General features: G+C 43.9%; 1 protein-coding gene across 2 annotated transcripts in view; it reads left to right on the top strand.

The window, feature by feature from the left end:
• Nucleotides 1-389: 389 nt before the first annotated feature.
• The window catches only part of SLC25A13 (solute carrier family 25 member 13), a 204468-nt gene continuing 190651 nt past the window's right edge, over nt 390-14206 (top strand). For both annotated transcript variants that reach the window (XM_030857235.2, XM_030857234.2), the window contains exon 1: nt 390-549. In XM_030857235.2, the coding sequence (XP_030713095.1) occupies nt 535-549 (15 nt within the window). In that variant the 5' untranslated portion in view covers nt 390-534. The remainder of the gene's footprint in view (nt 550-14206) is intronic.

The following is a 14206-nucleotide window of genomic DNA, read 5'->3' as shown; positions in this document are numbered from 1 at the left end:
CCCCTTTGAAAGGGAACACCTGGCTACACATGGCACCAAGTGTAGTTCTCAACTTCCCCAGGCTGTGTGCCCCGCCTGTGGGTCTCGAGGGCCCTGGAGCAGCCCCTAGAAGCAGCCGAAGCCAACAGCTTCCCTCGTGAGGCCACCTGATCCCAAGGGACAGTCTTGCACCCCGCCACCCGCCCTCGGCCCCACCACAGAAGTCGCGGCTGCTGGACAGCGGAGCCGGGGTCACGTGCGCGGGTCCAGTCTACCGCCCCCAGACCCGGGCCCGCCCCGGCAAAAGGGCAGAGGCCATCGGGATCACGCGCGCCCCGGCGGCCCTGGCCGGGCCCAGCCAATGGGCTGGCGGCGCCCGCATGACCCGCGCCGGCGGGAGGGCGTGGGGAGGCAGGCCGGGCGCGCACGCTGCCAGGCTGTATCGCCGCTCCCGCCGCCGTCGGGACTGGAAGTGAGCGGCCCGGGCCCGCAGCGCCAGCGAGCCAGTGAGAGCGTCCCGCAGCCTCCCGCAGCCCCCCGCACCCGGTGCAAAGCATGGCGGCCTCCAAGGTAAGCGTCGGCCCCTTGGCCGGTTGCCCCGGGGGGCGCGAGGGGCCCGGGCGTTCACGTGGCGGGCTGGTGCAACCGGGAAAGCAGAAAGAAAGGGGCGCGGGGCAGCTGTTCCACCTTGCAGCAGAGGGAGGAGGGAGGTGCCCGCCTCTCCCGGGCAGCCCAGACAGCCGGTGCGGAGAACGGGGACCGGGGCCCGACCTTGCAGCAGGAACTTTGCTGGCTGGACCCTCCCACTTGGCCCGGGCGGGGAGTCAGTGCCGAGCCAAAGCCGGTGAGCAGGAGCGGACACGAGCGCGTCCCGGGGCGTGGGAGTGCTCGGGGTCTGCAGGTCCGTACTGCTACCCCAGCGCACTCGCGCTCCTGACCCTGGTAGTTGTTGACCCGAGCTGCTTCCCGGGGGTCACAGCCCGCGCAGAAGCCTAATCCCATTCGGTTTCAGAGGCTCCGCCCTCTCACGGGTGGGGAAGTCACCTTAACTTCCGTTTTGGAGACTGCTTGAGAGAGTTGGCCTGGGCGTGTGTGCGTAAAAACTCCAAAGCACCCGGATCCCCCCAGGCCCCCCGCTTCTCGTCCTTCTCTCCGCATCTGACAACACTTACATACCGGCCTCTAAGCGTTTGAGAGGCTTCTTTTTAGAAATGACAAAACAGATTGTCTTGGGAGCCTGTAACTCCTGTGAAGTTCTACTTAAAAGGAATTCTGCGTAAGGTGACTCATTAACTAACCCAGAGGAAAGGGAACTCCGACAGCTTGACCTTTCCTCTTTTACCATTTCTTGAAACCTGGACACCATTTCAGCTTCTTTGGACTCCATTTCAACTTTTCTGGCAGAATACCATATTTAGTCCCAATCACTTGAATCATTGGAATTTATTGCTTTTAATTTTAAGTTCATGAAGGCAGCCCTTTAATCAAGCCTATACAACTTCTTAGCTCATTTTAAGTGCAGTGAACTTAAATATACCCAACATTTCAAACATTTGTCCTTAATCAAAACTCTGTGATAACCCTCAAGAGGAAAACATGGCCAACACATCATATTCCTATTTATTTGAGCAAACTAATCACATTTGCAATGGAAATTGTAAGCAGACAGATATATTTAAATGCCGTTCTATGACTTAAGTTTCTCCGAGCGTCCCGAAATCTGCAGGCTTTTCGGTGTTCCTAGATTATGTGGCCTAAGTGGCCTTTCTCTTTTCCTTAATGACTCTGAGTTCCATCCTAAGGAGTGTGCTCTGGGTATGCATGTGCAGACACATGGGTATGTATATAACTGTTCTAGTTAGATTCCCTGAGGATCACTGGGATTCATTTTTGGAACCTACATTAGCCCTTTCAAACCCAATAGCCCTTGACCTTTTCTTTGCATTAAATTTGCATGCAATGAGTACAAGTCACCCTCAAGGTGACTTCTTCCAGGAGAGTAGGTGGGAGTAGATACCCATACTTTACTGTCATTTTTATGTCTATAGATGAGTTAAATAATTTTACTTAATTTGGAGATAAAGTGAGGAACTTAAATTGAGGAGTATGCATGTAAATGGAGTATAAGACTGATTAACTAGTTTGAAATAAAATAAATGACATGAAGGAGGTTTAACTTTTTGGTTGTATTTTTATTAAACTGTCACTTCATATCAATAAGTGCAGTTGAATTTTAGCCAAGTAGTGAGAGTCAGGGAAAATGAAACATTTCATTTTTATTCTTTGGGAACTTGTGTTTTTGTTTATTTATTCATTTAAACTTGCCTCTTTTCAGGATTTCTGATGGCTCATGTCATATATACATATATTTATAAACCAACAAGACATATCAAAATCAAGTCAAAGTAGATGAGAAAAACAGGATAAAGGGAAAATAAGATGAAGCCAGGACTAAGGTTAGTGGAAAATAAGGATGTATGTACTTGCTAGAGGTGACTGAATTTTCTAGCAGCCAAAGCAAAGAGGAAGTGATCAGTGAGGTCAGTTACTTGGGAGAGAGGTCTCCTTTTTCTGCTATCTGAGGGCAGTTTCTCCCCATCTTTTTTTTTTTTTTTTTTTTTTTTTTTTTTGCGGTACGCGGGCCTCTCACTGTTGTGGCCTCTCCCATTGTGGAGCGCAGGCTCCGGACGCGCAGGCTCAGTGGCCATGGCTCACGGACCAGCCGCTCCGCGGCATGTGGGATCTTCCCGGACCAGGGCACGAACCCGTGTCCCCTGCATCGGCAGGCGGACTCTTCAACCACTGCGCCACCAGGGAAGTCCCCCATCTCTTTTTATATGCAGTGAGCAAACTGCATTCAAAACTACCTCATGACCACAAATGTATGTTTGTGGATTCCATTAGGCCATTTCTTATAGTGTTTCTCATTTTAGCTCAAGGGCGGTAAATGTAGGTCCCCAAATGAGCTGTGCTGGTCCACCTTAGTCCAAGAATACCCCTTATTTAGTTGCCTTTGGACTCTTATTAGGGTGAGGTGATTCTGTCCTCTATTAGGCAGTGCTGGGCAGCCCCAATTCAAGGCCATGCTCTTTGCTTTTTCCTGGAGCACAGATATTCCATATTGAACACAGAGCCATAGGCTTAGCAATCTTAATCTGGGGGTAGGATTGACATCCCCTCTTAAAACTTGAGGAACCTGACTAGAAGAGAATCCCATCTCAGTGGAGTGTCTAAGATCCTGGAGTGCCCAGAATCAGAAACTGGTCTTTTATTTATTCTTTTTTTTTGGCCACACTGTGTGGCTTGCGAAATCTTAGTTCCCTGATCAGGGATTGAACCCAGGCCCTCGGCAGTGAAAGCGCAGAGTCCTAACCGCTGGACCTCCAGGGAATTCCCTTTTATTTATTCAAACGTAACTAATTTTTCATGTCCCTCTTCCTTTAAATAGTATAAATAGGAAGGCTGAGAATCTGTTCTTTGGTCTGCTTTTATTTTGATTTCTGCTTGATGGTTACTACTTAATGCAAAAGGTATTTGTTTTTTCATGAAGTAACATTGATCTGAAACGGTGTTTTGAGATGAACTTAGAAAACTTCAATTCTCTTGCTGCCGCCTTTTGTAGGAATAATCCTTATGGGTTCCCTTGGTAGATCGTAGATGATAAGTGGTCTGCCTGTACTACTAGTGTTATTTTGAGTATTTCTTTAAAAAACTTCCAAGCACTGCCCTACATGTATTGAAATGAAAATGAGTTTTTTAAATTCTATTTTATATATTTCCATAAAAAATTCATTTTTAAAAAGTAGTGTTAGAGAGGCTATCCTTTTCTTGTAGTCAACGTTCCCTTTTCGTCACAGGTTGAGTTTATTATCCATTAAGAATGACGAAATTAAACTAGGCGAAACTGTTAAAAGAGATTGCTCACTGGAGTTCAGGTGTGAGAGATGTTCAGGTATAAAACTGGACTCCAATAATTTGGGTGAAATTAACCTAGAACTAAAAGAAGAACATTTGGAGACAAGCTAAAGCATTCATAATCATGAAAATTTGGTCTGTAGTGCTAATATACTTAGTATTGCTATTCCATTGTTGACTGAGTTGTTGCCGTGATCGTTTAGAATTGTGTGTATTGTGTTCTTTCTAATGTTGCAAACGGGAATAAACTAAGGATATGAAAATGAACTGGACTCCGTTTGGACCTTCAAGAAAACCACAACCATACCACAGGCTAAATCCTCTCATGGAAGTGCCCCAGGTAGGGTTAGTGCCATAACAAGGGCTTATGGGAGCATCAGGGAAGGAGCCCGTTTCTGTCAGGGGAGGGGAGGGAGCATCTGAAAGGTAGTGGTATTTCAAAAGGAATAGTCAGAGGAAGAGGGAAGACCATTCCAGTGACAGGAAACAGCAAGTGAAAGAAAGAGAGGTGAGAGCACCTGCTGCGTTTAGGGGATAGCAGGTAATAAAATCAACTGGAGAGTAGCTAACACTTACTATTTACTAGATGTGAGATTCAGTTCTAAATGCTTTTCATTATTAACTCGCCTAATGCCCCTAACAGTCCTATGAGTTACATACTATAATTTCTGGTTTATAGATGAAGACTCAGACACCAAGGGGTGATGTAAGTGGCCTAAGATCTGATAATTAAAAAGTGAAGAAGCTGGGTTTCAAATCAGCCAGTCTGGCTCCAGGGTCTGTGCTCTTACCCTGTCCACCATATTGTCTGCCTGGTAGTTTAGCATAATGGAGAGTAGAGTTTATGGGAGAAGGGGGAGATGGCTTGGGAGGGGAAATTAGATGCCTCTTATTTAAGACATTTATTTAGGTCTTGTAACTGTAAACCAGACTTTTATTTTTGAGAACCACTTACACAGTGCTTACTGTGTGTGAGGCACTTTCCCAAGTGCTTTACAAATAATAACTCCTTTATTTTTCATAATACCAAAAGTAGGTGTGGTCTATTTTTGTCCTCATTTTACAGGTGAGAAAACTGAGGTCTGGAGAGGTTAAGTAATTTCCTCGCGGTTATACGGAGAATAAGCAATACAGCTTGGATTTGAACCCGGCCAGTCTGTGCTCAGAGTCTCTGCCTCACCTGCCCAGGCCTTAAAAAGAAGTTCCATTTGCAGAGGTGCATGTGAGAATTCACATGTTATCAGTTATGGGCATGTGTATTTCCTGGTCATTCCAGTCCAGTAGTTTGTAGAATGCTTCGGCACTCAGTATATGCTTCATTGTTAAGTGGTTTTTGAACCAGATTGCACAGGCCAGAAATTGTCATATACTTTTTCTTAAAACAACTTTATTGAGATATAGGTCATATGCCATAAAAGTCACCCATTTAAAGTGTACACGTCAGTGGTTTTTTGTATATTCACAGAGTTGTGCAACTATCATCACTGTCATTTACCTTTGTAAAAATTTTAACCCAGTGTTCACTAATTAGGACTTGGGCTATATATTTAACCTCCATGTTTTTCATGCTTCTCATCAATAATAATACCCTCTTCAGAGGTTTGTTACTGAGCATAAAATGTGATTGAGTTTATTAAGGATATTCTTCAGGTTGAAGGTGTTCTCTCCCATATGGTAAAAACGGCTAGGTATTTGATGGTATAATAATAGTATAATAAAACAGATTAGTTTTTTGTACTGGACAGGAAGGGAAGAATGTTTGAGTTGTTTTTATGCAGCCATGATGCTGGTAAGTTTCTGTGCTTCCACTGATGTTTGGATTTAGGGTTTCCTAAATTGATGGTGCTGGATGGGCCTTGGGGTTTACATAACACAATGTTCCTCACTCCTCCCTTCATTAATCTTGTTCCCTTTTACCAGGTGAAGAAATGGAGTCCTAGAAAAGTTTGTAGTTGGTCCAAGTTCCCTTGAAACCCGTTTGCTTTTTGCACTATTGTAGTCCAGGGGTTCTCAGCACATTATAGTCCTCTGGACTGGTATAAAAGTGCTGATGCCTGGGTCTCACCCAGAGGTTCTGATTTAGTTGGACTTAGGTGTGGCCTGAGCCTCAAGGTTTTTGAAAGCTCCCCAAGTGAATCAAATCTGCTTCTGAGGTTGCCAGCCACTGCTCTAGGCGGTTTTCCTGCTCTTTGCTTCAGCTGATCCTCTGATGGTTCCTTCTTGGAATAAGGAAGGAATGCAGTGAGATCAATGCAAGTCTCTGGTGTGTCAATTCAAAGGAAGGATACATAGGGGTCCCTACAAGTTCTCTTCTTTCTTGACAATTTCTTTTCAGTCCTTCTGCCTCGTTTCACCTTCGTGCTTAGGCATCAAGTTTATATAGTTTTGTAGTTATCCTAGAATATGGGTTTTATCACCAAATTGATTGAAAGCTCCTTTTGTCTTCTGTAAGTCTCAGTGGTTTTCTGTATCAGTGTAGGTGCTTGAGGGGGGAAGTGTTGCAAAGAGCAAGGTAACCCTGGTCTTGCAGCCTTTTCCCTGGCTAACCTAGTTGGGTGCCCATGTGTTGTCAATGTTCCCCAGTTGGGTCACAGGGCTTTACAAGTGTTGTTTATCAAATAGAGAACTGGGGGTGGGGAGAGGGATGGGAAGGGTTGAAAGCCCTGTAGGGTAAGAAAATCAGGGAGCAGGTCTTCCTGGATATCAAGTTCTTCTGTAATTGCTGGAGTTGCTCTGACTCCTTCGGCCTCTTTGACCTTTTGTCCTACGACTGGCCTCTGCTTTTTTTTTTTTTTTTTTGCGGTACGCGGGACTCTCACTGTCGTGGCCTCTCCCGTTGCGGACGGAGCACAGGCTCCGGACGCGCAGGCTCAGCGGCCATGGCTCACGGGCCCAGCCGCTCTGCGGCATGTGGGATCATCCCGGACCGGGGCACGATCCCGTGTCCGCTGCATCCGCAGGCGGACTCTCAACCTCTGCGCCACCAGGGAAGCCCTGCTTTTTTTTTTAATGGAAACACATTTTTAAAAAATTTTATTTATTTTTGGCTGCGTTTGGGTCTTCGTCGCTGCATGCAGGCTTTCTCTAGTTGCGGCGAGCAGGGGCTATTCTTCTTTGCACTGCGCGGGCTTCTCATTGCAGTGGCTTCTCTTTTTGCGGAGCATGGGCTTTAGGCACGTGGGCTTCAGTAGTTGTGGCTTGCAGGCTCTAGAGCGCAGGCTCAGTAGTTGTGGTGCATGGGCTTAGTTGCTCTGCAGCATGTGGGATCTTCCCGGACCAGGGCTCGAACCCGTGTCTCCTGCATTGGCAGGTGGATTCTTAACCACTGCGCCACCAGGGAAGCCCCAGCCTCTGCTTTTGTTGAGTTCTTAGATGGAGGCATTCCTTCCTGTGTTCTCCACTATCTGTGAGGATTAGCTCTGCTGAGCGTGGTCCATTCCTACTCACCCTGCCCATCATTGGCTGCTTCATAGCACTTATCCTTCCCACCATGTTTTCTTGGATCCCTTTGTGTGAATCTGCTGGTGTGGTTGCTTCTGCTTGGGATGTGCCCTTGTCACAGTGATGTAATTCCCTTGGCAAAGTACTTAATAGCAACTGAGCAAACCCTGTTTTTCATGGCCTGTTTAACCAGACCCTCTTGTTAGGTCAAGTCAACCCCATCAATGGTGGCTCTGGTCTCTTAGCTCAGAATTATTCCCAGTGGCTGATTTGTAGAGTGGTGGTCTGGTTTGTTGGTTGGAAACGTTTAAAAGATAGTGTACTCGAACTCACCATTTCCTTTGGAAATTTGCTTTGTAGTTGCATGAGTGAATATAGGCCTGGTGATTTCTTTTGACTTTAGGTGCTGACAACATAGCAAAATTACCAGTGTTGAAATTCTTAGCAATTCAATGTAAATAAACCACTCTATTTAATGGCTGTTATTAGGCTGGTAGCTTTGTCTTGATTTCCACATGTAGTCACAGTCTCCACATGTTTTCCATGAAAACTGTTGACTTGATATGAAAGTCAGATATTTCAATATACAATTACTGTTTTATGGTAAAATGTCTTTTGCATAAGACATAAGACAGTAAAATTTGTAAGAAAATTGTCTAAGTAAGTGTAGGGGAGGAAAAAGTTTCCCTCAACTCTCTTAGGGTCCCTGGCTGGGTCTGAAAATTAAAACGACAAAGGCAGATTAACAAAAGAAAAGTATACAAATTTTGCTGAATTTTTATGTGTACATGAGAACCTTCACATGAGAATGAAAGTGACCAGAGCAGAAAGCTTTAAAACCTTTTGGACAATGAAAAATAAATTTGTAAAGAATTGACAAGACAAAAAGGGAAGTAAATGGTGAAGAAGTAACTAGGAAGATAAGGGTGGGTTTAACAAGGTTTGTGTGTGCAGGGTTTTTGGCCCCAACTTCCCCATCTTTGGTGATGATTGTCTCCTCTCCTCCTGGAACAGGGACGGTACCTTTTGTAGGGGAGTTTATGACCTGTTTCAGGAAAGAAGGTTGGGGCTGTGTGTGGGGATGGTCAGAGTGACCTTCCTGTTTCTGCTGTTTTCTTAAACTCCTTCAGCTTAAGGTACTGAATATGCCAAGGTGCCGCATTTTGGGGTAGCATGTCCTGAACCTCGTCGTAAGCCTGATTTGAACAGGTTTTTAGACCTGGGCTCATATTCAGTAGTTTTTCTGAGTTAGACATGATTTGTATCTGTCTGATCCCAGCCACAGCTGTAGTCTGAGATGTAGAGGACACCCAACTGCTCAGTCAGCACCCCTTTCTCATGTGGGAAAACGCTTCAAGAACTTTTTTTTTTTTAATTTTAAATTAGTAGCTCTGGTTTAGTGAAAGAGCTCTGGACTAGAAGGCAGGAGAACCTGGATTACAGGTCCAGTGCTTCCACTGATGGTGAGAACGTGGACAAGTCTGACTTCTCTGGGCGCTCAGAATCCCCGTGAAGCAAACAGGGCCTATCTGTGACATCTGTGATGAGCAAATGAAGTATAACATGGGAAAGCACTTTGGGGATTATGAAGTGCTATAGGGACTGTCAAGTGATGTCTGTTGGAGACTGTGGGACGTTTCTACCTAACTGAAAACGAGGGACATAGGTATTATTTGACCTACCTGAACAAAAGATGGTGTGCTTTTCCTAAGCTCATGATCTACTAAATAGTCACCATAATGGCTAGACAGTCTGGCTGCTTCAGTAATCAGATTCTCTGAGTGGTGTGGTCCCTTCCTGGAGCCTTGCTATTAGAAGCTTATGGTCCAAGGACCAGGAACATTGGTTTTACTCGGGAGCTTGTTAGAATTGCAGCATCTGTAGACTCATCCCAAATATTCTGTTGTATCAGAATCTGCATTTTACATAGATCCCCAGGGGATTGTATACACATTAAAGTTTAAAGAATATTGGTCTGGAACTCTCATTACTGGGTAATTAAATGTAGCTGCCTTTCTAAACTGAGGGTACAGTACTTTTTGATTTGGTTGTAAGTCAGTCCAACTTTTTGCAGAATTAAATACATAGTGATAAAACCCAGTATAAATTTTAGGATTCTTCGGGTTAATTTTGATTCCATTGGGGCCAGGGTATTATTTTGCATGGCGTCTCTGAATTATTATTTAAGGGTTGTACTCATCTCCATTTCTTTACTACCCACCTGTACTTAAAATTCCTGAAAATGAACCTATGCCTATTCTAGTTTTTGACATTCTCTCCTTTGGGTCACCAGTAACCTCTGTTCTGAAACTGTTGGCCTGTCCTCCTTATCTCTGGTCTCACAGGACCCCGTGTCCCACTCCTTCCTTCCTGGAGCACCTTCTGTCAGCTTTCATGATGTGCCCTCTCCTGCTTGGTCCCTTAACTCATACTTATTCTCCTTGGCCGGCTTCTTTTTGTCCTTCTGCTCTCCCCTGAAATGTTGGTGTTCCCCAGGCCTCTGCCTCAGATCCTTTTCCTTCTGACAGGTGATACTTCATGGTACTCCCCGTGGGGCAGCTCTCTTAAGCACTGGCCTTGCGTTTTTGACTTTTTGTTGGAAATCTCAACTGGCTTGTCTCAAAGATATTCCAAACTCTGTTTACTAGAATTGAATTCATCTTCTTGGTCATTCCTTACTTTTAGCTGCAGTTTAACTTTCCTACCAGTTAAAGTTTCTGGTTAGTTCGCTAAGTACTTGGGTGGGCAACCAGGAGAGACACCATTGGCAGGAACTTGGATATGGGCAAAGAGATGGGTCAGTCAAACCCTTCTCATTCCCTGGAGCAGGTGTGTCCCATCTCCTCCATTTATGTTCAGGTCCTCATTCCATTTTAGGTCCAGCATTGCCATAGCTCCAAGCTGGTTTTGCCTTTGGTCTCTTCTCTGCACTTTCCTCTCCATTCTGCCCAGAACTGTCAAAGGAAGCCTGTAAGATTGGCCCTTGTGTCCCTGTTCAGAGCAGTCCTTTGTTCATGAGCACAGCACTTAACAGTTTTTAAAAAGTGCATTCAAGTGTGTTATTGATTCCAACTGCATGCCAGCTCCTATACTGAGTGCTGGGCTTCCTCAAACGAGTAAGCTATTGGATTTGTTTTCAGGAACTCACAGTCTACAGAGATTAAAATGACCAGATAATGTGAAGACCCAAGCTTCATTATCTGATCTTTATAATCATCTACAAGACAGCAGGGAAGGTGTCATAACCTCATTTGACAGAGAAACTTAAGGTTCAGAAAGGTTACGCAAATAACAGTGACAACAGCAGCTGACACAAGCCAGATACTGTTCTAGGCACTCTGTATGTGAAGTAATTTAATCTTCACAACAATCCCACGGCATGTAAGTGCTATTATTGTCTCCATTATACAGATGGGGAAACTCATCTGTACAGAGTGGTTAAGTCTCTTGAGGCACAGAGAGGTTACATGACTTGCCCAAGGTCACACACCTTTCAAGTGGCAGAGCTATGACTGGAACACACGCAGCCTGGCTGCAGAGTCCATGAACATAACCACTGTACTACATTGCCCTCTTTAATCTACCTTGCTGCACAGTGTGGCTTCATTATGCCTAAAGAATAATATTTAAGCTCATTAGTCAGTTTATGCCTCCTTGGTCTTGACTGTTGTCTAACTTTTCCAGTATTACCTCATGCCCATTCCCTTCTCATATCCTTCACAGCGGTTTGTAAATGTGACATGTCCAACCCCTGTTCAGATTCTGTGCCATAAAGCTATGGCAACAGTGTAGCAGGAAAAAAGGGAGCCTGTTTGTTTGTTTAACTTAGAGCTCAGTCAGAGACAAGAATGTTTCTTGTCATTCCTCTATATTGGTGGGCAGATTTTGTTTTTTTTTTTAGTTCTTTCCTTCAGTTTTAGGGAAAGCGGTCTTAGTTTTATTCCCTCATTCCTTGAAGTATCTGTAAGGATGTTAAATCCCATGTCCTAGTTTTTATAGTTGGTTTGTTCTAATCAAGATTCAGACACAGTCTGCACATGGCATTTGGTCGATATTGTCTTTTAACTCTTGTTAATCTATAGGTTTGACTACCCATCTTTTTTTGTGTTTCCTTGCAGTTTATTTGATGAGTGAATTGGGTCATCTTTCCTGTAGTTTCCCACAATTTGGAATTTGCTGATTGCACCCCCCTGATGTCCGTCTGTCCCTAGTGTTTCTTGACAATTGATAGTTAGGTCTGGATGCTTGATCAAGTTTAAGATTTTATTTTTTTTTATTTTTTGTTTTTGGCTAGAATACTTCCTAGGTGGTTGCTGGCTGCCTCTCTCAGGTTACTGGATCCTTGGTACTGGATATGCCCATCAGGAGGCACGTAATTCCTGGTTGTTTCCTACGTTGTTATGTTTGGTGAGTGGGTTTGGATGTTGCCCTCCTGCTGCACCAGCATTTTGCGTAATGGTTTCTTTTAGTTGGCTAAGTTTCCACATTCACAATTGTTCTTTGTGGTGCATTGTGATGTTCATCCTTTAAAAACACACGTGTGCCTGTGTGTATACACGTATGTATGTATATATACATATATATTACAATGAGTGTGTATCACAGTTACAACAGATAGTGGCTATTAAAATCAATTGGATATTCATTAGTGGGCACAGAGTTTGTGTTTGGGATGATGAAATGGATAGTTCTCATGGTTGTGCAACATTGTGAATGTCCTCAGTGCCGTTGAATTGTACACTTAAAAATGGTTAAAATGGTAAATTTTGTGTTTTATCACAATAAAAACAGATCAGTTGAAACTGGATTGTAACATACTGAATTTTTTAAAAAAATTAATCATTCCATGACTATTATTCTTTCCCAAAAAGAGTCAAAGTGAGATGGAGGTGGGGAAGTAAAATTCTTACTTACTGAAGAATCAACTAATCAAGTAGAAGGTATGATAGAATTAGAAAAAGAAGACAAATTATTTGGCATCCTGCAGGTAATTGATTCAGGCACGTGTCCTCAGTGGATGCTAAAACCTTCAGTAAAAGATTGTTGGAATTCTCCCTGTCTCAAAGTATCTCCCTATAAATTACTAACTACAAAGGGGAAAAAGTACCGTCATAAGGGAGGGCTCGGCCTCAATCTGTGATCCAATTTAACATCATCAGAAGGAGGGAAAAGCTAGCATGGCACACCCACAGGTGTGATGCCATGAGAAGTATACAACGTGACCTTTAGAGATTTCTTGCCAAAAATGTTGAATCTGAATCCAATCATGAGGAAACAATTAGACAAATCCAGAAAATAGGACGTTCCGTAAGACCTCTGGCTTTAAAAATGCGAATGTTATGAATGAAAAGGCTAGATTAAAGGAGGCTCCCGAAGAGACATGACAACCAAATGCAGTGCTTGAACGTGGATCCAAAATAAATAAAACAGTGGCCCTGTTGGAGCAACCTGAATAAGGCGTTTATATTAAATTATACAGTAATAGTTGGCTAGGGCTGCCATAACAAAGTACCACAGAATGAGTGGCCTAAACAACAGAAATTTATTTTCACGCAAATCTAGAGGCTAAAAGTCCAAGATCAAGGTGTTGAGAAGGTTGGTTTCTTCTGAGGCTTCTCTCTTCGGCTCATAGATGGCCTTTGTCTCTGTGTGTCTTTACATGGTCTTCCCTCTGTGTCTGTGTCCTAATTTCCTCCTCTTATAAGGACACCAGTCTTAAGGGATGAAGGCCCACCTTAATGACCTCATTTTACCTTAATTACTACTTTCAATATCCTATCTCCAAATACAGATTCATTCTGAGGTACTGGGGGTTTAGGGCTTCAACATATGAATTTTGTGGGGACACAGTTCAGCCCATAACAGATATTAAATCATTTTTAAATTGTCTTGGGTGAGATAGTGATATTGATGTTCTGAAGGAAAATGGTCCTTGCTGTTTCTTATATTTTGTTTTCCACTAGATTTTAAACTGATGACAGAGACCTCAAAGTACCTGTTACATAACATTCAGACACCATTTGTTGAATTGTTCGTTTACTTGGGGGTGCCACCCATGGCAACGTGAAAGCGAGCAGATTTCTGCTGCATGCGTGTGGTTTGTTGGAAACTTCTCTTTTTCTAATAACCATTTTCTCAAGCCCCTCCATCCCTCACTAAACTAAAAAAACTAATAATTTGGAATACTTGAGGAGTTGTGCATGGGTAGCCCCCAGGAGAGCGCATGGTGGAGAATCATAGCTGCGGAGTAAACCTCAGCAGGGATTGGGCTGTTCAAGGTAGATGAATCTCCATGACTACAGAGAAGCTGCTTCAGAAGGACGCTCCTGGAGAAACGTGCTTCCTTTTGACTAAGAAGGTCCAGCTGCATTATAGCGAGACATTCCCAGCAGGTGCAAACAGTATGTCTGCTGATTCAGACCAGCTTGTCCCAGTAGCATACTGCACCCTCCAGGTGGCTTGACAGGAAAGGCTGGTGATATATCCGGTCTCTTATCTGACTCTGCCAGGCCCACTGGCAAGGACTTTCATCCTTGTGTGTCTTCACGAACGTATTTTATTGCAGGTTGATGTTGACTCTGCGTTTCAAGATTCCACTTTCTTTCCATTGTGAACTGAGACGGGCATCTCAGTTCCAGAGTAAAAGCCCAGCTCCTGGTTTCCTTATGGTGCTTCTTGGAGGTTTTTGTTAGCCCATTTTGGTGTCCACCAGCAGTTTAAGAAGAGCCTGGTCTTGACCTTTGCCCAGCTTTCCATTGGGTTATTTGCCTTCTCATATTGACTTGTTCTAAGAGCGCTTTTAAATTAAGAACCTTGGCCTTTTGTCCTGTTACACATTATTTATATGTTTATTTTTTGCAGTTGTTTGGTG

The sequence above is a fragment of the Globicephala melas genome, chromosome 9 (assembly GCF_963455315.2).
Source record: "Globicephala melas chromosome 9, mGloMel1.2, whole genome shotgun sequence".
NCBI classification, from domain to species: domain Eukaryota; kingdom Metazoa; phylum Chordata; class Mammalia; order Artiodactyla; family Delphinidae; genus Globicephala; species Globicephala melas.
Note: the sequence above shows the minus strand (reverse complement) of the source record. Positions and strands in the feature narration are given on the sequence as shown.